This window comes from Zonotrichia albicollis, chromosome 5 (genome assembly GCF_047830755.1).
Source record: "Zonotrichia albicollis isolate bZonAlb1 chromosome 5, bZonAlb1.hap1, whole genome shotgun sequence".
In the NCBI taxonomy this organism is placed as follows: Eukaryota; Metazoa; Chordata; class Aves; order Passeriformes; family Passerellidae; genus Zonotrichia; species Zonotrichia albicollis.
Window position 1 is genome coordinate 71139375 of NC_133823.1, and position 26203 is coordinate 71165577.

At 39.4% G+C, this 26203-nt stretch overlaps 1 protein-coding gene across 11 annotated transcripts in view; it reads right to left on the reverse strand.

Moving 5' to 3' along the window:
- The window catches only part of BLTP1 (bridge-like lipid transfer protein family member 1), an 86766-nt gene that overhangs the window by 48057 nt on the left and 12506 nt on the right, over positions 1–26203 (reverse strand). For all 11 annotated transcript variants that reach the window (XM_074542027.1, XM_074542029.1, XM_074542030.1 and 8 more), the window contains exons 4-27: positions 26108–26186; positions 25740–25804; positions 22479–22665; positions 21332–21413; positions 20587–20780; positions 18234–18313; positions 17706–17856; positions 16021–16177; positions 15585–15663; positions 15205–15296; positions 14236–14353; positions 13336–13491; positions 12829–12926; positions 11730–11908; positions 11465–11571; positions 9221–9429; positions 6915–7142; positions 6182–6319; positions 5767–5943; positions 4010–4138; positions 3729–3848; positions 1816–2093; positions 1446–1696; positions 750–1008 (exon numbers count right to left, since the gene is read on the reverse strand). In XM_074542027.1, the coding sequence (XP_074398128.1) occupies positions 750–1008; positions 1446–1696; positions 1816–2093; positions 3729–3848; positions 4010–4138; positions 5767–5943; positions 6182–6319; positions 6915–7142; positions 9221–9429; positions 11465–11571; positions 11730–11908; positions 12829–12926; positions 13336–13491; positions 14236–14353; positions 15205–15296; positions 15585–15663; positions 16021–16177; positions 17706–17856; positions 18234–18313; positions 20587–20780; positions 21332–21413; positions 22479–22665; positions 25740–25804; positions 26108–26186 (3613 nt within the window). The remainder of the gene's footprint in view (positions 1–749; positions 1009–1445; positions 1697–1815; positions 2094–3728; positions 3849–4009; positions 4139–5766; positions 5944–6181; positions 6320–6914; positions 7143–9220; positions 9430–11464; positions 11572–11729; positions 11909–12828; positions 12927–13335; positions 13492–14235; positions 14354–15204; positions 15297–15584; positions 15664–16020; positions 16178–17705; positions 17857–18233; positions 18314–20586; positions 20781–21331; positions 21414–22478; positions 22666–25739; positions 25805–26107; positions 26187–26203) is intronic.

The following is a 26203-nucleotide window of genomic DNA, read 5'->3' on the forward strand; positions in this document are numbered from 1 at the left end:
CAAACTAGGAAATATTTCAGCAGCACCTTTAACACTTGAAAAATAGCTAAATCAAATTTCTTACCCATGGGGTCTTTTGGGTCACTGTGACCCCAAGAGATGTTAAAAGTCTCTTTTCCCAGCCCAAGCAGTTGAAGAAGGAGTCAGGGCTTTTCAGTTCTCTGTCTCAAGGTTGTTTATTGTTCCTTATCTATAAAAAATTTTCTCCTGCCCTGCTGAGGTCCATCCAGCAGGACAGTTCCAGGCACTCTGCCTGCCCCTGGGGCAGTGTTATGTCTTTATACTAAAAATTATATATACAGTGTTTACAATTACTTCCCAATACCTGTCACCTACGTTACACAATGAGCTTCTACTCTAAACCCATCTGTAAGTGCCAACATCACAGCAGAAGATGGAGGCCAAGAAGAGGAGAAAGGCTGGACATCCCTCCATCTTGCCTCCTGAACCCCCATACCAGAAACCCCAAAATCTGCTTTTCCACCTGTGATAACTTCACTGTTGTGCTACCTAAAGTGTTTTGGCTTGCTGATCTTCATATAAAGTTAGCAATTTGCTCCACGGGTCATAATCAAAACCATAGGGGTTTTGGGCTCTGTGCCAGAGCTTCTGAGTCCCCTGGCAGGGGTCCTGGCCATTCTGGAGTGTCAGAGGGTTGTTCTGGGTTCCCACATCTTATATCTTAAATTTCTTGAATGCTCTAAGACCTAAGAGTCAAATGAGATGTCTGCTCGGAGAAGACTACTCACCTCCCATGAGCATCTTCCCTTTTTGCACTGGGCAGGAACTCCTTCTGTGCCAGGTGATCCTCAGCGGTGGATGAGGGGCTGTCCTTCTCCCCTGCAAGCAAGGGCAGGGCAGCACTGGAGCTGCTGGTTTCCTCTGAAGAGGAGGAGGAGCTGTGGGAGCGCAGCGGCACTTGGAGGCTCAGGTGCTGTGCTTTCCTTTCCACTTCTATCCCCACAGATCTGCAGTCCCAATCTTTCCTTTTGACACCGTTTGCTTTACCTAGGATCAAGGAAGGAAGAGAAAAAGTTTATCTCATGGCACAGCTGCAGTGGACTCTTCCCTGCCTACTGAAATAAAAATCATTATTAAATAAAAGCCCTAATTTTGAAATGCATGCACATATTAGCATGTTCTCCTGACAAAAATTAATAAAATCATGTCAGCTAAACATCAGATTGTCTCAGTTGGCTGCTTTCTATATAAGTAGAACAAGCCAAAAATCTCTTTTTTACTCAGCATGGAGGTGCATGGTAATATAAAAATCCAGCATAGGAAAGCTTGCTCAAGCTCTGCCTGCTCTTAGAAGGGGTCAAGCCACAAAAACACAAGCATTTGTACTTTATTAATCAGATTCATAAACACTACAAACAGCAAAACGTTAAGGAATCATACTTTTGGGCAAAATAGAGTAAAAACACAGTACAGCGCATTCTCACCATCTAAAATTTTAGGAATCTCTTTGGTGATGATCCATTCTCCTGGCTGCAATAAAGACTGCCCATAAAACATATCAGATTCTGCACTTGTGCTTGAGAAAGCAGAGCTGCTTGAAGGCGTCAGCTCCTCAAGTTTGAAGAAATCCAGTCCCGTTAAGGTTCCACCGAAGAACCGACAACCACCGAGACAGCCACACTTGTTCTTGCTTCTCTTATTTCTCAAATTATCATCAGGCCACAAAAACCACAACCTACAAAAGGAAGAAGAGCAGCAGAAAGCAAAACAAAACCATGACCACGCTGAAGCTCAGTGAAAGCAAGATGAACAAATATCCCCCTCAAATGCACCTCCCTGGAGCACGGGGCTCACCTCTTGGTGCGGTTATCGTGCGTTTCCAAGAAATGCCTCTGCACCTCGTGCTTGGAAGGGTGATCTGCAGCCAGAGCAATGTCAGCAGTGATGAGGCCCAGGTTGACAGAGCCAGCTTCCAGCCAGTATGCCCTCCTCAGTATTGGCTGCAGGCCAGTCCTGCAGTTGTTCACCTGCTCCACGAACTGCCTGAGCTGCAGGTCCTGGATGGCGGCGCTGACGCCTTCCCCCACAGACTGGTTGTGCAGGTTGCAGTTTGCAATGCGGATGGCGCCCATCTGAAACAGGATTTCAACAGCAACGCTGACTATTTGTCAGTGAGACAAAGGAAAAGTGGCCTTAAACCAGTTAACACATCCATCCCAAACTACAGCCCAAAAAGATCTCAGTAAAAATCTCTCTGGAGAAGCAGTACTATTTGCAAGTCAGCACACACACAAAAGAAAGCAAGCTTAGAAATTAATCTCAGACACTTTTTACCTAACAAAAAAAAAAAATTACATAGAAGCATCCTTTTGTAAACAAAACAGAAATCATTTGTCATGAAACTTCAAAAAACTTAAATGATTAACTTCTTCACTGTCACCTAAAACCCAAAAAGTTTGAATCACTCAAACTTGCTTAGTCCTCAAACTTCATAGAATCTGAAGACATTGGATCAGACTTCCTACATAGCCTGAGTCCTCTCCAATGTGTCACCATGAAGCACCTGAAATTTCAGATGGAGTTTGCCAAATCTAAACCAAGAAAAGCTGAAAGATAACCCAGCCATAGAAGAGCTACCCACAGGGTTAATATTAAATTATTGTTCCTCATCTCTGTCACAGATTATAAAGGAAATTTCTTTTTTTTTTTATTTGAATGAAACACATTCAGGATATAATTTTCTAGAGTGGTTCAGGTTATTAAGCTGCCTTTGAAAATACTGCCATTCATATTTATGCCTACAGACACTGTTAATATTTATGATGGTACTTTTTAATATTGGATTCTAAAGAATTTGGAGGCTCAAGCATGTTTTTTACTGCCACAGGGCAGCAAGCCATTCAAGTGATGAGATACCACGTCATTAAGAAAATGTTTAAAATAATTACCAGTGCCCTTTAGTCAGATTCTTGCTCACAATGTGAAGCTGTGGCAAAACTTTGACTTTTAAGTCTACCATTTAAAACTGCATTTATTAACTAACAGCACAATTACTACTCAGTTGTGTCAGCATGGCAGTTTTCTTCTTTGCTGTTGTTATCCAGCACTGAATGGAGGGACAGAATGTAAGAAAACAGTGCAGAAGGCAATCTCACACCTCTGAGGAGTTGCAGCTGAACTGATCAAAGATCAGGAGCAGCCCTGCCCTTAACAGGCCACAGCTGTGCCCAATAAGAAGATGAGTGCTACAAAAGTGTGGGTGAGCTGGGTGAAAAGAGATGGAGTTTGTTGGCTGTGCTGTGAGGAGCTGTTCATGAGTAATCACCAAGAAGATAGGGGACTTTTGAAATATGATGACAGACTTGTACATGATCCATATCAATCACTTCCATTTGCTGAATTATTAATTCACAGCAAAAGTTCTTATCAACTCTCAGGTACAAACACTGAGATTTATATTGCCCAGGGTGTTTGAAATTAATTTACACCAAACCCACAGCTTACGTTTTATTTTGGGAGACACATACTCCCTCCTTACATTTGCCAAGGCATTAATTAATTAATAATGCCATGGCATAATTAAATAGAAGCCAAATTGATCTACTCCTGGCTCAGTCCATGATGACTTTTTATCACTTAAAGTTTTACAAATTCTGTTTAATCCATTGCATGCAAGCAAGCCATCAATGCAGGTAGATATTCTATCAAAAAACACAAGTATGTCTATTAGCAAAGTATTGAACTGCTGTCAAGAGAACAATTTTTACCTTGATATTGGTGGCACAGCCATGTTCTACCACATAGAGATCTGCTCCATCCATGGCCAAGCGTGTCATGGTGTACTTCAAGTCATCTGACGTCGGGCATGGCCCAGGCACAGAGTTGGTCTGAAGGAAAAGGGAAAAGAATCAAGGGGAAAAAACCATATAAAGATCTATTAGGAGCTTCATTTGGGCTGAGCCTTTTATTTATGCTCTGGGTGGCTCAGAGAAGTGTTCCACAGAACGGGTGCAGGCCCAGAGAGCAGCAGGGCTGGATGACAGGGTACCTTGGGGTCACAGAAGCGGCGGTCGATGCCGTGCTGGCACAGGATGACGGATTTGGGCCTCTCCAGCTCAAACTCCCGGCACACCACGTGGAACACAAAGGTCTGCCCCCATTCCAGCAGGCAGGCAAGCTGCAAGCAAACAACAGCATCCATCAGCACCCACACCAAATGGATTTGTGGTGTGAGAGAACAGCCCCAAGGGCTGGGATGTGAGCAGAAGGCTTCAGCACCTTCCTGATACTCAGGGCTGATTTTTATTCTTGTGTGCACCACAACATGCAAGTCTGTGCTTTCTCATGGAAAACCATGGTGACACTAAGCAATTTCTGAAATTATTTCTCAATAAAAGGCAGCAGCTTTTGCTCTTGCAGTCAGCTGAGAACTTGATTGTAAAGACAAAGCTCCCCCAACTTTCTCACACAGAATAGCTCAAGGTACTTCGTTACCATGCATAATTTAAAAGTCAGATTTGCTCCTATAAAAGCAACAAAGTTACATTTAGATAGCACAGGAGAAAACTGGCTCAACAAAACACTGCTGATTCTTGCTAGACGCAGTAATTAGCCTATTGTTGATTTAAGTCTTTTATATAGTTAGCTCTCTCATAAAGGAAATGATTCATGACTGTCTGTCTCTTATGAGAGGGAAATGGGTTTTCTTTGGCTTGCCAAGGGAAAGGGCACTTAAAATCAGCAGTAATTTGAATGGAATTTAATCTAACCATGACTCTCCTGCACAAAATCTCTCCTCCTCCGTTCAGTGTAGTCCCTTCAGAAATTCCTGCAATGCATCACACTATGGAAGGAAAAAAGCCAATGAACCTGAAACAGCAAATTCAAGAGCTGACAACTAAAAAAAATACCATTGCATACAACTGAGAATGGCTTCATAAAGCAAGAAAATCCTTCAGCTGCGTAAGGCCTTAAGAAATGTTCTTTACCCTTGGAGTACTTTGAATCAACGAAGCTCAGTTTTGAACCATAGAGCAGTGGAGCAAAAGGATTTCTAAAGGATTCAGATGATCTAAATCAGTGGCAGCATTTTGGGAAGTACCACCACAAATGTCTGTATATGCAGCAAGAAAACATCTATTCTTTAGAGTTACTAAACTTGCTTGTATGCCTTATTTTATTTGCTGCAGAAGTCTCCCAATTAAATATGTGCTTAATCCTAGAAAACACCAATTCTTAGAGGAACAAGAAGATGTAGAAGCGTCTTAAAAGTTTAAAAATAATTAAAGCAAATAGTAACTACTAAATAGAAAGTATGGGCTTTTCTTGTGCCTCAGAATACACTGGCAAAGCAGCCCTCTTTTAAAGATCTGGCAGACCACAGCAGAAATAAATCAGAATGATCTGCCTGTTGTAAACTTGGAGTCACTCACCTAGGTGGAAAGACAAATGTAACATAAATGGCAAAATTAAAAGGGGTTAGCGCTAAGACTGACCCTACAAAGTGCAATACTGGGAAAGAAATTATGTTCCAGTGGGACCAAGGAGCACAATTTATGCAATGAGCAGCTACTCCTGAGGCCTGTCCATACCCCACTCCCATAAATCATCTCATTTGCCTCCTGCTTTAAAACATCACTCTGACAATGGCTCATTTGGCATCTCCTGTCTCTTTACAGAAATTATTAGATTTTACAGTTATAAAGTGAGGCACAGATCACACGCCTTCCAGAAATCCACGCTGTGCCTGTTGTAGAAGGAAGAAGGGTGATACTTCAGTCCTTCAGATGGGTTTCTGGATGGTACCTGTGGTGCTGTCACTTTGGCTGTGAGGCTCCCAGCCTGCACATCTATCAGCCAGGCATATTCCAAAGTATCACTTCCCAGGGGCAGCCCTTCTGCAGAAAACATGGCGTGGGCACGGAGCTGCAGGCCCGACAGGCTGATGTGGCCCTCCCGGAGCACCTCGTCCACTGCAGGCCGCTGCAAGGACAAGGAGGCAACACCAGCTTCATTTCATCCTGTTTATTTTACTGACAACAAAAAAAAAAAAATCTGGACAAAAAATAAAGATTTTTACAAAATACCCATCGGATTTTTCTTACGCCTTACAAGCCTTAATAAAACCTTTGGACAACAAGAAAATTTCTACCAAAAAGTAATTCAAATTTAACATCAACACAACTTCCACAATGCGGCCACACAAACACTGACTGACTACCTGATAATTGTCATTCAGAAACAGATTCACTGGAGACAATACAAGCTGAAGCATTGTTTCTCTAAACCCTTTCTTCATCTCGAAACACAGTCTCTCCAAGAAAGCTGTAGGACAGTCTGGACCATCTGGACTGCAATGCTGAAATAAAAGATAAACACATCTCTTTCAGAACCTAAAAGTACATAACATGGTTGAAACGTTATCAGCTGCAAACCTGTGAGTAGGAAGTATGAGTATGCTGATTTTCCCCTCAGTGGATACTCAAGAAGAAGCCTGTGCAATTTCAAAAACCTTTTGAAAATTGCATCAACAGTAATTCAAAAAGATTTGGGTGAACCCAATGTTCTACCTGGCCTTTTTATTCTGGGGCTCCCTCAGAAGTCAGGAGCATAGAGCAGACTGCACCATTATAAGACAAATTGGCTAATCAGCAGAGAAATTGTAATGGTCTATCAAAAATAGCACGCAAATCAAGCTCTGGGAATAACAAACATATTAGAAAATTATCCAGTTCTGCCTCCCAGATAAGCAAAATAAATCCTGTCTCAAAGTTTTTTAGACAGCCACAGTTTCAGCAGAGAGTATCTACACATTTTGGTATGTATGCTTACATTTTGGTAAGCACCACAGCAACTAAATGTTCCAGGCAGTTAAATGTGGTTCCAGATTATGAAACAAAACAAAACAAAAAAATTACAAGAAGCCAATTCTTTTATTATTATAAAGTACTTACCACTGGCAATCTCCCATGCACTTTGTACAAATTAACAAGCACAGTGATATCCCATGGGCGTAAAGTAAGAGGGTGAACGGGCCTGACTGAAATTTCATTTTCTCTCCTGTCATTTTCCACTCCTACAGCTGTCCAGCCAGAGCTTGAGGATGTTGACAGGGACAAAACAGGGCTTGAAATGACCTCTTCAAAGTCAGTGTACATGTCATCTTCCCCAAAATAATTTTCCTAGGAAAAAGTATTGTTGTGATCACATGGAAAACAAATGAAAAACATGCAGGCAATGACTTGAAATACAAAACAAATCTTCTGGTTTTAATCCTCCCTAAAATAAGTGGCATAGCTATAGCCTACAGCTAAAGGAACATAGATACTTGTATTTTATGAAAACTGGATAGCTTAAATGTGCAAATTTAGGCAGTGTGCTTTGCAGAAAATGATGGCAGCTCAGTAGTTCTCACAGCAGTGGTATTTGAGATAACTTGCAACACAAGTAACTGAAATATAATAACTAAAAGCACAAAACCTGTTTAAAAGTGTCAAAGATACATAGCAGAGTAAGAACACAAAACACATCCTGCAGGAAGTCACCCTCCTCCAACTTTCTGAACCTTTTTTTTCAGCAGGCTTAGAAGTCTTAACCATGCTTCTAAAATATTATGTCATAAACGTTGCTTGCTTGGGTCTAAAAGCCACCTTGTGTCTAAGCAAATCCTCTTCAATTATCTAAGGCCAAAGCAACACTGCCAAATTCTACTGGGAAACAGAGAATCCATCAGGTTTCTGGCAATCTATCGCATCTTCTCCCTTAAAAGAAAAGCTAAACTCTCAAGAAGAATTTTCTAAACAGTTCTAAAAAGTTCTAAACAGAGTCACAAAAATGCTAAGAAGAGCAATAAAGGCACATTTTCATAAACAAGCTATTAATCCACAATTTCTCTTGAGAATTAGAATAGAAAAGCCAAATTTCACGTGAGAAATCTGCACCGAACAATGAAATCATTACAGAATCAGGGATCCAATGGAGCAGTGTTTGCATTTATCTCCAGAGGCAAAAAGCACTGAAATGGTGCTGCTTTGCTTGAAAAGCCAGAATCCCCCATGAATTTATGGGCTTCAAAAAGAAGGTTCAATAAACAATTCAAACATGGCTTCATTTGCTCTGTACCAGGAGAAATCCAATCTTCAAGATGCAGTACTGGCCTAATTTTAATCCTATTTATTTTATCGACAACATGAAAAAATAATGAGCATATTTGCAAGTCCTATACTCTACAAAAGAATATTTTCTGCTATTCCTTGCTTATATGCTATATTTCATAGAAATTAATGAAAATTACTGTTCCAGTAAGTGAGTCCTTATATTGATGACCTGTCTCAGAAAATTCCTCAACCTCTGCTCCAAAATGGCAGCCTCCAGAAGCATTACCTTCACCTAGATCTGCACAGGCTGAAACACATTTTCAGAGAAAAACAAACCAGCAAAAACCCACCCAAAAAAAGAAACCCCAAAACCACACATATACAAAAACCAACCACAAAAACCAACCAAACCCCAAGCATTTTGCTGTTAGTTAAACAGAATTGACACATTCAACTGCCTTGGCTTTTGTCACCACAAGGGAGGGTGAGGGAGATGGGAAGGAATTAAACTTAGCCTAAAAAAAAATAAAAAAATCAGTCATGGAAGAGAAGACAGCAAAAAAAAACAAACACACATTCTAAAGCATAATAGATGACTATCAAGAAAAGGATGCATAATCCTTTTCAAGTATTTACTGAAGAAGCTTTTTAAATTACGCTTATTCCCCGGTCCCTTAACTCCAGAAATGTTATGGAATCTAGCTAAGAAAACAACAACACACTGCAGAACTTAAAATGCACCAAAAACATGGTTTCTGGTATAAGTCTGCATAAAAACTGGAGTTTAGATAAGCTCCAGTCATAGTCATGGAATCTTTTTTATTTCACTAGTAGAAAATTGAAAGAATTTTTTTGCACATGTTCAGAACACACAGTATTTGTTGAAGGAAAAATTATGCTGATATGGGTGTCTGTGTGTGTATATATATATATGTGTGTAAGAAGTCATCTCACAAATCTGTGACAACAAAATTCATCTGGTGATTCATACCAGATCACCAGAGCAATTCTAAACTAGAGCCTACCAAAAGTCTTCATCCAAATTCACATATCCTTCCCAAATTGAATTTGCCATTTTAACACACATTATTTTAACACTCATTATACAAGTGGCCACCCATAAATTTTGCAATAAATTTTGCAAGCTGTGCTGCTCTGCCTACCTTGATGGAGAGAAAGGCTTTGAGCAAGGGTCCATAGAGGGTTATCTGGGAATCTGGGGAGAGCTCCAGCTCCACGTGGAGTTTATCCGGGGGCAGCTCCGAGGGGTCGAGGGGAAGGCGGCTGGAAGCTGTGGGAGAGGAGATCACGCTGTCGCTGGTTTTCTGGGATGGCCTCAGCACAGACAACATGGTTTCCTCCATTTCTGACACTTGGAAGCAAAAGAAGAATAAAAAAATAGATTTTTGATTACAGCATAGGCTTTTGTTAGACAAAGTTCAGCCAACAGGAATGTGTATTAAACACACAACTTTCAGCACCTAAATTGTACAATTACATTAGCATGCAATGTTACAGATCTCGTTTTTCATCTTTAGTAACTATGGGAAGACAAGAAAATAGAGAATATTTTAGTCCATGTTAATTATGCAAGAGAAAACAATCCCTGAAGTTCTGAAAAAAGAGTATTCAGTATGTTTAGCTTGCTTTTGAAGTTAAACAGAAACATGCTTTCATTTCAGCAGAGCAGATTTCCCACAACCACACAGCTACTGCAGGATAAACAACAGAGAATAAACAAGCAAAGTGCAAAGTTGTACTAAAAATCCATTCTGAACTAGTAGCTCTGTAGGCCAAAATTTTGTCTCCAACAACTCAACTACTCTAGTCACAAAACAGTTTGGAAATTCAAATCCTATTTCCTACCCCTTCTTTGTACTTGGAATTAGGAACAAGAGAGCCCAAAAACTTTCTTAAGAGAGGAAAGGCAATGACAATGTAATGAGTAACTGGAAGTATTTTGGGGATGTGGATTGATTGCTGGGGAGTAGAGAACTCCATGGGAAAAGCATCAAAAATTGATGCTCCAGCTGGAGGAAGGTTTCAGGTGCCAGTTTAACGGGAAGAATTGGCACATACAGAACTACAGACACCTGCAGGCAGAAACCTCCAAGGCCTCAACTCCCCATTATAGCCTACAGTGCCTGCTCAGTGCTTGCACCATCTTATGAGTTATGCATCAGCCAAATGCTGCAGAGAGATGACCACTTTTTATGGAACCTACATCTTTTGTAATGCAACATATTTCTCAGAGGTTGATGGACTGACTCAAAATAAAACACAGATGTTGCTAGTGCAAGCAGATTCCATCAGCACCACGGAGTAGGAGTGAGGTGGACTGGTGAACCAATCACTGGAGGAAGCTGCAGATGAATTACCTGTGTATGTACAAACTTGCAAATGCAGGTTTCAATGGCTACAAGTATGAGGAAACGTTCTCAGAATGTGAGGAAGGCACATTTGACACAAGCTGACAGTCTCACAAGAGCACTTAATGAGCATCTGCAAAATCCATCTCACCTTTTCTGCTTCATCCTCACAAATTAGGGTTCTTTTAGATGTCAGTGTAGGAACTCAAACCCTAAAAATGCCATCCAGCCTGCCCTGAACAGCTGCTGATTGTGGCCCTTTCAAATTAGCCCTCACTATTCTTCCAACACCTCTCCTCCATCAGTTCTGCTTCTGGAATCTCAGCCTGAAAGAGTTTTATGTAACCCCATAACTGCCTGCATACCTCCCTCTGCATTTAAATTAACCTACTTCAATCTCTGTGTTTATAAATTTTTGTTTTGCAAGCCCATACTTATAGAATATTTGTTATCTAGAAATATTTAGACAGTTAAAATAAATTCTTAGACATTAGACTGACCAGTCTAACACTCCTTTCTGATGGTTCACTTGAACCATGAACAATGAAATCACAGTTTGACATCCATAAAGGGAAGGCGCTATTATTACATCTCATATACAACCAATTTAAACAATTTGAATAATAAGATAAGGTCACAACAGTCAAAAGTCAAAAAAACTTAGAAAACATAAGGGCATGGCCAAAAATATTTTACTTCCTGTTTAATATCCTGATGTTTAATACACCAAGTGATATTTTATCTTGTGCAACAACCCATTTAAGAGATCCACTTTGTTAAGGACAAGGAGAAGTGAACTGCAGACAGTACCCTCTTTTTCACACAAGGAACTGGGACACATCCTGAAATGCAGCAGCATGGAATCCTGTCAGGTTTTCAATCAATCCCAGTGCATTCTAATGATCAAAACATCCCCCTGAGACATAAAACAGCAATTCAGTTCCAAGTTCATCTCTGCAGATGGAAGCAGTGTGATCCAAAGTGCCAGCAGCTTCCCAAATGCAGCAATGCTAACAAGGAAAAGGTAGTGACACTTACAGGATTGCTTTAACTGCTCATCTGCCTTCTGAGGATAAATTGGGTGCCAGGAGTAGTCAATGGTGAACACAACACTTGGGACTGTCCAGCATTCAACCCATCCAGCCCTTTCAAAAGGAAACAGCATCCTTTTATTTCAGGCACAACACTTCTTTTAAGCATCTTTAAAGCAACCTCAAAAGTTCACGAATCACAAACAAAATAAAAAAGTAAGAAAAGTCACCATGAAGACACAAATACACATAGGTATCTTAATAAAACTCACTCTTCCTGAGTAATGTTCCTCCACTTGGGTTTGCCTGTTTTCTGACCACTTTGACATTCTGCAGACATACAAGACTCAGGATTTATTTTATTGGGCTGACAATCCTTTACCAGCATAAAAAGGGAATATTTACTAGGATGGCAATCAGGCAGATACAAATGAAGATCAACATCTTCTCCCTAAAAGTCAAACATCAGCAACAGGAGAGTTAATTCACATTCACCTTATGCACAATGCTTAAGCTATCATCATGTTTGTGTGTGCCATCATCTTGATTTTACAAAAAGGCATCATTAGACAAGAAATTTGTTTCCCAGCAAGTTTTTGTGCAGTCTCCAGAGCTCTACAGCTCTGAATGCTTACAATTCCAATAACTTCCACATCACCAGAGCAATCTATAAAACACTGGACAACTTTTCGTGATCCCTGTTCTTCCACTGCAGAAATTAAATTACTAAAACAAGCTTACTCCACATCTCAACTAAATCACACTTGAAAAAGAATGAAATCTATAAAACATTGATTTCTTTGCTATCAAATTATACCAAATTAGCAACATCACCATCAACTAGTTTCTTATTTTTAGCAGCAGTAGACAGTTCTATTTTAAGGAAGACAAAAAGTACAGTAATTCAAAGAATTGTCTGCATCTGTGAAAAACACTTGGTGATCATTATTTATGCTACAGAACCTCTTAAAAATCTGGAACATGGCTTTTCAAAATGGTTTGGGGGTAGCCAGTACAGTATTTGATTCTCTCTTTGAACACACATTAGGTTTTCATATTTCATAAAGGAAGGGGAACAGAATTCCAGGTGATAAAACACATACAGACACACAATCTAACTACATATAATAAATATGCATGCTAAATGTGTATATTTATGCATGTGTGAAGTGTATGCATGTCTGTATTTCCCAGAAATATTTTCATTTTTATGCACATATGTATATATAAACTACAACAGCCTATGATTAAACGCTTCACACAAGCAAACTGAAAGCATTTACCCCTGGGTTGCTTCAAGAAAAATTCTACCAACTGAAAAAGACTATTTTTCTTTCAGGAAAGAGTCTCACATTTACAAGATGTCCTTACCCTTAAGGAGAATCTAGTATTGCATGTGGTTGGAACAAAGTCAGTGAAAGGCAGAGAAAATACAATGTTCAGGGTTTCTCCACAAGCTGCCAGATAAACTGGGAGGGAAAAGGAAAACCAAACAAATTTGTCAGAATTACTCTCTCTTTTGTTCTTAGACAAAATATCAAACATAAGGTCGTCATAATTAAAATATATTTAAGAACTCATGACAGAATATTACCATTTAACTACACTGTACTTGGAGTCATTAATTACTGTAATCAATTATTCTGAAAGTATTTATTACCCACACCTTGTTGCTTCTAGAAAGACATTGTACTTAGCACAAGGATATTGCAGGAAAACCATAAAAATAACAACAATATCTCAAAGCTTTTTTTACCCACCAGGTTTTGGGTGTAATTCTAGTACTTTATCTCTTCATACATTTGTACACAGTGTATTTTGTTGATGAATTTTTGTTCTATATGCTACTTCTTCCAAATACAAAATAAGTGATCTCACCATTCTCCTGCTGTTTGGTGGAACAGTCAATCCAGTTGTGCTGATTTGCTGCCCAGATCATTTCAAACTGATGGAACATGACTTTGAAGTTCCACATATATGGAACAAATGAAAAAATATCAGGTGCACTGTCACTGGACCAGTCTTGGATGAGATCTAGACCCACAGCAAGCAACAAAAGGTGGGTTAGTGGCCAGCAGGTGAGTGATTCCTCAGCATTTGGTGCTGGAAAAGCTGATTTTTGCCCCGAGCACAGCAGCAGCTCACGCTGGGCACTGTGGCACTACCCAGACAGTGGCTCTGGCCTCACTCAGGGGATAACTTCATTAGCATGGCACCAAGCCTGCACTAATTAAACCTTCCTCCCAGCAGGGCTAATTAACACCACAGGGATGGGGCTCTATTCTTTCCATGGCTGCAGCTGGAGCTCCCAGCAACAGTTGGGTGGTGCTGCTCCACCTTGCACTGCCTTCCTCCTCACAGCCAGAAGCCTGAGGAGCAAATGACTTTTCCTCATCATCTGTCAGCCATAGGGACACAATCCAAGGCCCAAGTAGTTGAAAATGAGCCAAGCAAAGAGAGAGATCAGCAGAAATCAACATCATGGGTGACAAATGAAGCAAATCAATAGCTGTGATAAGAGTTCTAGTAAGAAATAAATGTAGGATCACTTAACTGCAAATCAAATCTATTTAGAAAATTAAATTATTTGTGCTTCTACTCAAATGTAAGAATACCATGCAGTTAGACATTCTATAGGCATCAAGAATTTTGTCCTCAGAAACTGTTACCTTAAATACATGAAATAAAAGAACCTGACCTTGCACAACTCAGCAAAATCTGAAAACAAATCCCAAAGAAAGAATATTTGACACGTAACCTATTTAGCAAAGAGGTTACCTGCAAAGAAGCTCTTCTGAGCAAAGATGAAATGATAAGTTGCTTTGTAGACCTCCAGCTCACACTGCCATGTCTGTGGCATGTTCCATATCCGGGGGTAGCTGGCATTGATGTGGAACTGTGGGCAGGAAATGAAAGCATCAGCATTACCTGCAAGGATGACAATGCCTGACCCTGTCTCTCAGCAGTGCTCACATATGTACCCTGCTGAATAATTAAAACTGCTGTCCTGCTGGGATGAACAGAAGGTACTTCCAGTTCCTTAATAATTTAATCTCTGTCCCTCCTTCTGTGTTTGAAGGTCAAGTGTTAGTGTATTCATTTATTTGGAAAGGTATAGATGAGTTTCAGGTACATATGCTGCTGTAGATGTACAAAGCAATTTGAAATGCAAGGTTTTCATCACATTTCACACTACACCAAAAAGAAAATGCCCCAGGAAGAGACTGTTTTTCAACCACTGATACAGTGTTCATATCCATGAAAATATCACTTGAACATGATAACTTAACAACTAACATGAAGGGTAATCCACAAAACTACAACACTGCCAAGTGAAATATTAGGCAAACAAAAGAGTAATGGAGTATGAAATATGTTTCAAGTAGTTCAAGCACACTTGAGTGCTTTTAAGTACTTGTGCACACACATCCTCTTGCAGAGCTAGTGAGCATAATCATGAATTAAGGCCAAGCCTGTATGGACCCATGGCTACACAGTAAATGAGGCAACATTTGTCAATAGGTAATTTACACACCAAGGTAGTGCTTTTTAAATCACTCAAGATGACACACATGCACAATTGTTTCAGTACATATAAATTCCTTATATATTTAGGTCCTGCAAAACACAGTAAAAAGGCATTTTCCTGCATTAAGAAACTAAAGACTGCTCCACAGAAAAGCAAATATGTTCTTTATTAAAAATCCCCTAGAGACTGAAGCTTTGTGCTTATTAATGCACACTCACAGCCAGCATTTCTGCTTCCAAGAGAGTCCTGTACTGCATGCTGCTGGTGGCATCCACGTGGAGGAGCTGCCCTTTAATTGTAGGTGAATAGCCTGGCAAACAAAAATCATCAAATTATCATTTAGACACAAGAGTTAGATCAATATTTAATCAATTTTTAGCAGTGATTTCAGCAGTCCACTACCAAGAAGTACCCTGAGGGATATTTGCTTTAACATCTTGCACTGAACTGTACAGGGAAGTTTTTTTGTTCCTTTCCTTAGGAATACACATCTCAAAATTACAAAGGAAAAACACTAAAAGACATGGGCACACACAGGAATTAAGATAACTGTGCAGGAAACACAGTAAAACACAAATCTAGCTTAGCCTTGACTCACCATTTTCACCCACTGTCATGGGAATATTTATTTCCAAATAGGATCCTGCACCAACATTCACATGCACAGCGTTCGTTTCCTGCATTGCAAGAAAGCAAAACAGTCCAAATGTGATTTCTGGGTTTATTTATGGCTGCCATTACCCACACCTGGTGATTAAAGTCCTTGTTGCCTTCAGAAAAAACACTAATGAATTATCAATACATGTTGGTACAACGTAATCTACCTTTTTTAGGTTTAACAATAATAATGCCTCTAATAATACATTTCTATTTGAAAGGTTTGCTCATAATTATAAAAAAAGATAAAAATCACCCAGCTTTTAAAACCATAGCTCTGTAATAAACACCTGAGACAAGTAAAACTGTGCACAACCAAAAAGCACAGTGCAACCACAGCAGCAAAGTTAATTTCTTGATAAAGTTTCACTATTTACCCTGTTCTTGGTGAAAAGCAAATCAATGGTGGCATCTGCAATGATATTCATTCTCAGCTCAAAAGCAAGGATCTGTCTTGGTTTCCCAGGCTGAGCAATTTCTGAGACTTTCATAACTTGGTAATCTGGTGGGAAGAAAAACTTCCACAGGCAATCCCTAGTGGAGAAACAGAAAAAAAAGACTTTTTTTTTTGTTCTCAGAGGAAATACCTATGTGTATTTGTGCATCTACTTGGTTCATTATCTTCCTCATAGCTGAGTCTTTGGACAACCAGTGGATGTGATAAGGAAGAATGTTGAATATCTTCATCATAGCAGCCTTCCAACTCATTATTGCAATCTCCAAAAGTGTCAATGGCAAGAAGTTAATTTATGGTTTTTTGTCTGCAAGTTAATTCAGAAGGAAAACAAACCATGTTTTCCTTTTTATTCCTAATCCTTGGTTTATAAAATCTGTTACAAAAGCATAGCAGCAAATCATCTATTTACTCTTCAGTTGGTGCACAAATAGTTGATGTAAGCCCAGAAATAAAGAAAACACAAAACTTCAGACCTCAGAATGGAAGCCACATTTCTACAGATTTTTAGCTGAATGTGCCATGAAATACTTGACAGGAAAGACAGAGTGACAAAGCACAGACAGCAGAGCTCACCTAGGTCTTAATGGGGTGGAATTTCTTCCTGCAGCCAGCACCTGGCTGTTGTAGCAGCTTAAAAGCTCCCAAACCTCCAGGATCCATCCACAGCAAGATGCAAAAGTGTTCCTAGTGTGTATCTAGGAACTCCATGCACTCTGCACTAAGCTGCTTTCTACTGAGCCAGTTCAGATTATAAAAAGCATTCCATTATAGAGCAAGCTTTCTTTGGAGTATTAAAAAGCATCATTAATGATTCACTGACCTCATATTTCTAGCAAAAGGTTCTAGAAAGCGACATTTTCTCTAAAATGCACTATCATAACTAATGACTACTCTTTGGGCTGCCATCCTCACACTCCTGAGAGACAGGAAATCATAACAGTTTCACAGGAGAATTAGTGGAGGCCAAGTAGCAGCCTGTAATTAACAGGGGGAAAGAGGGAAAGCACTGATTATGTCACTTTTGCTTAATAGTCCTTCACTCTCTAAACAATCCTATTGTCCTCACCAGAAATGCTCATGGGCAAAGAATCCAGGGCCAAGTGAAGAACAGTAGAACTCTAGGCTAATATTTTGTATTAAAATAGCTAGATAATAAATACTTTGGAGATAACATCAAGCAGCTGATTATGCTAAGCAAGGATAAATTATTCCTCCCTCATTATTTTCATAGCCAGATTTCTGCTTCCCTAAGATTTCCTCATCAATATGCAGTTTATTCCCATATTAGCTAACAGGAGCTTGATAAATCTAAAGATCACCAGTTAACAAGTTAAACCTTTTACTCAATAAACATTAAAAAAACTTTGCCTCCAAAAAAGGAACATAATCTGTTAATTCAATAATGAGAGTAATCCTAACTTTGGAAGGCCAACAACATAAACACCAATGAATTTACTCATCTTAAACCATTGTGGCAGGACTCTTCTTTCAGACTTGGTCTACCCCTAAAACACACAAATTCTGAGCAATGACACAACGGAAACTTGAGCAAGCTTTCTCAGTAATACTGGATATTAAGATGAGAGCTGTAAATCATGGTCATACCTCTGCCTATCAGCCCAAGGCCCATAGTTGAAGTCTGTCCCTTTCCCACACACAATGTCCAAACCCCAGCATGGTGGCAGGTCCTGTAATTTGCTGTCTTCATTGCTGGCTTCTCCATCATTACTCTCCTCTGTCTCCTCTGGTACAAGGCCTGCATTACATCAAATATTAAACACATCATTAAAGGAAGCTGCTTCAAATTATAAGAGAAATGTTTGCTTAAGCACAAAACAATTAAAGTGTCCTCATGTCAGTTTTATTTGAGAGCACTGCAGTGTGTAAATATCAAGACACAATTCAATGCTAAGAAATACAACCAAAAATAACCCAAAATTGCCACCTATCCTACACCTGTACATTACCAAATGTGCTGTCTTTGCTCAAGACTCAGGTAATACTTCAAGGGCAGTCAGAACAAAAGCATATTTATGATACTTCTATTGTTCCAAAACATTGCATTAGCTCTCTCAGCATATAGATTTTTCACCTTCAAAAAAATAAACTATCTTTGTATTGAACAGCTTGTACCTGGTTCATCCATATAGTAATAGATATCAACATCATTGGACTGCATCACAACAAAACCTTCACCCATCAGCCTTGGGGGTCTGCAAGGAAAGAGTGAAAAGATGAAGAATAAAAATGTACATGCCAAGACTGATCTTGATGAACTCACATAATTTTAAATGCAACATATTAAGCATAATGGATTTGCATAATGATTTGAGAAAAAACCAAACCCTTGATCATAATGTTGTTACTACTATCATAATCATTACATTAAACAACTTTAAAGTTTAGTTAACTCCAGCATGAAGACACCAGGTTCTTCCCCACAAAGGCATTTCTCAGATATCCTAAACCACAAGTAACTACTGAACTTTTACTTTCAGTGCTTCTTCCAGGCAAGAGTTCCTTTCTCCTTGTCCTATATTGTTCTTTCACCTGCTAATTGTTTTCTCACTAAAATAGCCCTCCACACCAAAGGGACAGGACTTTCAGTAATTAGACCATCAGTTAATGAAAGAAAAAAAAAGAAGAAAAAAGCTGCTCTGCCTCAATAACACTTCCCTCAATATAAAAGGATCTAAATGATAAATCTAAGAGGTGAAATGTTTCTCTAACACTACCATGTTGGTTTATTACAATCCCTTTCCCACATTAATTTACATATTAATAATTCTGGTTTTACTGCAGAAGACACTACTGAAGTTTCTCAGCCACTTTCATAAACTGTCATTTCTTGACAAAAAAAGACAATTCCTATGACTGTGTAAGAGAATGACCTGTTAGAGCCCATATTAGCACAGCTGATTTTCAAAGGCAGGAAACCTTGGAAAACATGGAAGACAGCAGATGCAGCAATCACATACTGCCACAAACGCTTCAAAAGCAACACAGTAGGAACCTTGAAACTAAGTTTATTTTGAGAGTAACAGAAACACATGATCATACTTGAACACAAACTAGATATTGGCAAAAAATTAAAATGAGATGATCATTGCAATTTTAAAGTATTCCCTAATATCCATCCTGAACCTTAAGCTTGCTGCCTCCAAACTACTTCTACTTTGACCTGCTTTTCCCAGCACCATTTTTTTTTCCTTTTCTTCACTTTCAGAGGACTTATTTGCAAAGAGCATTAGAAGTGTTGAGACGGATGTTTGTAACACAAAATGTCAGTTTCCAAAGTGAAATGTTGCTGTTTGGATTGATTCCTCAGTCTGACACAAATTTATCAAGCCACTTGGCTATTTTTTATACATACACTGGCTGCAGGAATTTCTCTAAGTTAAAACACCCAGCTTAAATTTTAGCCAAAGCAGTGTAAGAGGGCAGGCTCCAAAGAGTCAAATATTCTCCATTTCCAGTGAATTGGGCAATTTTTTGAATTTGCCCAGTAAATTAGAGCACATTTTGTGCACAGATGCCATCCTTCAGCCATCAGGAGCTACAGGGATGGTAAAAGCATAAAAAGCAAATACTTAGAGGAAGCAAGAAAAGCTAATAGTTTGAGTATCTTAATCCTATTTTGTTTTAATCTTATTTGTTTTCAATATTAGTTGCAGAAATTTCCTTTGTCGTCATGTTGGAAGAGTAAGATTGTGTGCTCAGCCACAGAATGTTCTTAGAAAAACATAAAGCCCTGCTACAAACAGCAGTATTTGGCTGATAAAAAGCCAATTAAGGTACAAATGATGTCCAGTTTATTTTATTACTTCATGCAAGCACTCGGGCTTGTGTTTGACTTCCTTCAGTCGGTTCAAGCTGCCTAACCCTGCTTATGCAAAACACACAGAGGTAAAAGGATCAGCAATCTGTCTTCAAAAGATAACATGGTTTCTCCTCTACCACGTATTACACAGCTTTTGCCCTGTTTGGGTTTTTTATTGGCATTTCCTAAACCATGGATCTGCTTAACACAAGTCAACACCTTAAACCTTGCATTTCAGCTAGAAATTCAGTGGTGGCAAAGCCTGGGGACAGCTCTTGTACCTGAGAGAAGGAAAACAGACCTTGGACAGAGGATGCCACATCTCTGGAAACATTCAAGGCCAGGCTGGATGGGGCTCTGAGCAATCTGTGGAAGGTTTGAACTACGTGGCCTTCAAAGAAACCTTTCCAACCCAAACTATTCTATGATTCTGTGTTTAATAGAGCAGAAGACACACCAAAAATACAAACTTGGAATAACACAGAAAACCAGTACTTTTCTCCATAAATCAATTTGGTTCAAAGATCCAAAACCAAAACCTTCAGAGTAGTAACAAATAAACACACTGAATAAAATAAACACATTGAAACACATCCAACATTCTTTTCTTTGTGTTCTTAAAATAAAAAAGAAAATAATATGGATACAAAAGTACCCCAAACTTACTCATCATTTTGAAGACCAACGTATCTTGGACTTGGAACCAGCATGACTCGAACATTTTCCAATTTTCCCTTCACAATGTGCATGAACTGATCAAGGTGGCTCGAAGGTGGTTTTGTGGTGTATGTCAAAAAGGCATCATCAAAGTTAATGCAAAGTGTTTGTGGCTGATAATGATTCCCAAATGCCAAACGACCCTAAATCAAAAAGCAAACCCAGTAACTCACAGGTAATCACTTATCTCTTCTATTTACACACCTATTCACAGTGACCTCTTAGATTACACTCAAACTCTTACATTTAAGTATTTTTTACCTCTAAAAATGCAGTTGAACCAGCCATGCACAAATGAAGAATACGGACAAAAGTCCTGGCCATAATCTGTGCATATCTACAAATATTAGCTTGTATGTTACACTCTGAATTTTTTCTTCTATTAACTCAATAACAGTCTTCCTGATTCTTTAAAACCAACACATCCCATAGTGTACAACACTCACAATTTAATTACTTGTGATAGTCTGGAAATCATTACTAAGACTAAGGCATGAGTATTTCCCAGAAGTTAGAACACAGCTGTATTTCCACCAGCACCAGCAGGATTTGTGACTGGTCAGAGGAGTGTTGATGATGTAACTTTAACTTTTTTAAAAGCATAAACGCAAAGAAAAACATTGAATAGAATGCGTAAGAAAAATGAATGGCAAATACTGATAAATAGTTTCCTTGTGAGGGTCTTCACACTCACCGTGCTCACATTGACTTTGATGACTGGAATAAGTGATCTCCATGAAGAAGAGGGGTCCTGAGATTCTGTTTTTACTTTAACACTAAATTTAAAAAAAAAAAAAGAAAAAAAAGGGGGTTATTACTTGGCTTTTTCTGCAGAAGGACCAAGCAAATTTTTCTTCTAGAGGTCTTCAGGACACAGATGTTGGGGAACACTCCTTCCCCAGGAGGGTGCAAGACAACTTGCACCAAGCCTGAGAGAGCAGCAGGAAGCACATGGAGCTGCACCTGGGTGCTGACACAGGTAAGAAACAAGCATGCCTTGTTTAACTCAGAGCAGCACTTAAATAAATCTTCCTCAGAGGATCTGGGCCTGTTCTAAATACTCCTGTTGAGGCATGGGATTTTTCATTTCCCAAGACACATCCTCCTCAAAGGCAGAAATCCTTCTTGTGCCTGTCAATAAGAGCTTGAGATGAAAACACAGCGAGGCTGGCTGGGAGGCAGAGCCCTTACTCAAACTCAGGAGTGCCACAGCCTCCTGCCCACTCTGAAATTCAGCAACTGGCCAGCAGCAGAAGCAGGACTCAGGTGCCATGAGATCCTCTCTGCTCCTGACAGTCAATCAGCCTGCTGAGGGCCTGCCCAAACAGAGGCTGATTATTGAACATCTGGCTGCACCACACATCAGCCAGATAAAACTCCTTCTATTTCCACTCCATATTTTCTGGGGTACCCCAAAAAGAGGAATTAACAGGAGACAGTTTGTGTAGCTGTACACAAGACCATAGAGATCCTCACATTTTGCCTATTCAATGTCTTGAGCAGCTGTTACTTCTACTGAGCAAAACCATTAATATTCTGCCAGCATAATCCTCTTCAACACATGCTTCCTCTCCACACTGTATTTCAAACAGATTTTTCAGCCTGTCTCTGATCATTAAACAAGAGTGCTTGGTTTGTTTGGCTGTGTTTTTTAATTATTACTGGTAGGAAATCTGAGGAAAGGGAAAAGATTCAGACCGTCAGGCTTGTCAGTGCAATTTCTCTCAGTTGTGCTTCCCTCATTTGGCCTCCAGAGCACACATTAACAAAACATTCCCCAATTAGTTCAGCACTTTGCAGAACAAAGCATCAACAAAACAGCAAAATTAATCATTATTTACCTTTCAAGATTGGTGTGTGTTCTCTGCCTCCCATTCACTTGTGCTCTCTCATCATCTTTCTTTGCTGGAATTATTGTGGGATCCAAGCCAAACAGCTCTTGAAGTTGTCCATAAAGCTCAGAGCGGTTGTACACGTGAAATTCAAAGTCATTCACCATAATATACAGTCGAGTTTCTGCCTTTGGATCTAACCAAAGAGTAGGAAAAGAGCTTCTAATTCTATCTCAACATTCCCTTGGAATATTTACAGTTTTCCCAAAAACGCACATTTTGCAAAACCAATCCACACAGTACTGAACAGCTGCTGAAGTACATATTAAAAAGCAGTAAAAAATTCCACAAAATAATTACAGCTTTCTAAGCAAATCAGTAAAACTTGGCAAATAAGACAGCTGCATACAAAATATTAAATCTGAAAGGCATTTCACCCCTAGGTCACAGTCCAAAAATAAATCCAGACAAAAACTGCACAAAATGGTAAATGAAGTTTTTCAGTCTCATGTATAAAAACAAACAAACCTCTCTCTTGATGCATAGAACAGAAGCCTCGGCAAAAATTTCTGATTTCTGCTTTTTAGCACAGATATCACTGAGAGCAACTCAGTCTCAAAACACAAATGGTTTTCTAGCCAAGCTCCCTGGTACAGCATGCCTGAAGTGGGGAAAAGCTTTCTTTTACAGAGAAATTATTAAGATGAAGAACCAACCAGATCATTCTCATTTTGCGCAATCAGTCAACATTCTCACAATTTTAAGATTTCAACTGTTATATCAGCTTGGCTCTCTGAGCCTTAAAACCTGTTTTAACATCTGCTGATCATATAGAGAGCTGATTGTGACATACTTTGACACACTTTTGCCTCAGAAAGTGTGACCTAATTATGCAGTTAATGTGAGGGAAAAGCTCGCACCACTTCCCCCTAATTACCCAGTTGAAAGAGTGCCCATTACACATTGACTCAAGAGACCTGAGCTGCTCTAAAAACCTCATCTGGTCTTGCTAAGTCAAACAGACTTCAGGCAGCTGAAGAACCAATGGTTATTACAGCAGTCCCCCAGCTGTAACTCAGGGGGTACAAACTGAAGGCAGCATTTCCCCAAACACAAGAAACTAAAACTCAGAGCAAATATTTGTGGTCAGGGTCAAAAGAAGGAATGCAGATGCCCAAGAGCCAAGGTTTAGAGACATCTGCTTGATTAAATGCACCCAATTTGATAAAAAACTCATCTGTCCCTCAAAATCACACATCTCTGCAACACTGTCCCAACTTTTCCCCCATCACACCTCAAGTACCAGAAATTCCCATATAATTATAAAAATATATATATACATAGTAAGTAAGTTTCCAGAGCCCATTGACATCACAGGTTTCTTGAAGAGGAGACAGAAAAGTTAATGAGCCAGCTTCAGTTCCTTCCTGTTTTCAGAAAAGCACCAGCAAATCCATTTGTTGCCAACCTTAACTTGCATCAATAAGTCAGGCAAAGAATGACATGGACAAAGATTGGGACACACAATTGCTCACCCAGGAGATCTGAGCAGCATCAAGACAACAAATAAATGTAATTTTTCAATTCCTGGATGCAAGCATTATACTTGATTTACTAAATGAAATCATATGTACTAATTCATTTATTTAAAGGGGATTTAAAGAGACATGTATCTCTTTTTCCTAACAACAAAATAAGGTTTGACCTCCACACATCAATTTGGTTTGCTAAAACACTTTTGGAAAAGAAGCAAAAAGGGGTAAGGAAAAAGAGACAAAGCAAATCTGAATGTTATGATACTAAATTATTCAAAGCAGCATTTATGTAGGCTATGTACAAGTAACTACCAGATTGTTTCACAATGTGAAAATGGCTAATGGGCTGTGGCACCTGAGCCAAGTCATTGGGGTGTGCCCTATCCACAACACAATCCTCCAGCTTTTGTTCCTAAACCACCTCCATTTCCCAAGTATACACAAAACCTCAAGAGCATTTTAGTCATGTCACCTTTTTTTGTCAGACCTGGACACCTCTCACTTCTGTGGTTACTTGGATTATTTGTCCACTAATCACCTGGCCTTAAATGCCAGCAGCAAACATTAAAGCCAAGCAAAAATGCCACCATAGAGGACAGGCAACCATCTCCACTGCATTCAATTCAACTCATTGTTCATTCTCTGAGCCACCAGAGAAATAGGTTTTAACTAGCAGATGAAGACAATCCTATGAAAACCCATTGGACAGTAACAGGTTTGGCAAAATCTAATGAACTCTAAGACTGGGGTCCACTTGTTCAATGACTTTTTTGCTGTAAAGTGAATTTGAACTGTGCCCTACTACCTCAGAGGGTCAGCAGTGCCTCAGTAAATAGCAATGAGCAGCTTTTCCAAGCTCCTGTCACTGCCCAGATGGAGTCTCACATCCACCTGAGTGATTCTGCACTGACACAGCAACAGCTCCATCAGCCTGCTGACAACTCTGAGAGGCTCCACACCAGCAAAGCCACTTCCAAAGGCAAAGTGGGGAAAAAAACCCTGTAAAGTTCAATGACCCTCCCAATTAGGGTGCTCAGCTGTAGATAGCTGACATTTCCAGACCTCCTTGAATAAGCAATGGAGCTGTGATGGCTCCAAAAAGTCAGGAGAAGCAGGACCTGAGTCTCATCCAACAAGATTCTAATCCTATAAATGATTAAGCACACAGCTCTAGGCTATCATGCTTTCTCTCTGTTTTCTGCAGATAGAATTAATCTCTTGCATCTGTGTTAATCATCCATCTTCAGCCAGAGATAAGGAAGAAAAATGAATTTTTTTATACTTCCTCCCTTCTGTAGCCACAGATGTCATCTAGACACAGGCTTGTCAAATACTAAAGGACATCCCCTACCATAACACTTTAGCTAAAATACTGAAAGCATTTATACTGAAACACTCACTGAAACTCAAACTAAAATCACTTGCAGAACATGAGACATCTCTATTCATCATAGTTATCAACTCCAATACAGAGACAATTATGTTTGGACTGCAGCTAATGAAGGCCACTATTAAGAATAATGGTTTGTGTCAGGAAGGGTTCATGTCCTCGATAATGAATGCTGTATTTATTGCATCTACTCTGCAACCAGTGAACAAATCCATACCTTCTGAGCATCACAGTACTTCAGGTACATATTAACAAAGCAATTGCATGCCTATGATTGTGCAAAGGAAGTGTGTTTCTGTAGGTCACCTGTAAATTTAAACTTTGAAAGCTTTTTGGGAAACCTACCATGCTGCTTCTGCTTAGGGTTGTACATCTTCCACCAGCGAAAAATGATAAATCCATCTTGAATTCTAAACCAAACAAATTGGAATAAAACAGAAGTTAAGAGAGCAACTTCACACTCCAAAGTGGTTTATTTGACAAATCTAAGATGGGTAGGACAACAACCATCTTATCCAGCACTCACTTCCAAATGGTAAGGCTAAGGCAGCAAATGAGCTCCCAAGTCTGTAAGAGTGTTAAATACTGGCACCAAAAGAGACAGTCTAACACAAATACACTGCTCATTTGGAAAGCTACACTTTCATTTGTGCTATTTAGACCTGTATTTATAAACATTTATTTAGAAGGAGGATTCCTTTGGAAATCTGTACCTGATGGACATGTCCTCTGTGATGAAATAGATTTCACGCACCATGACTTTTCCAGACAGCACAGAAAATGAAAAGGAACCTAATCATAAAAAAAAA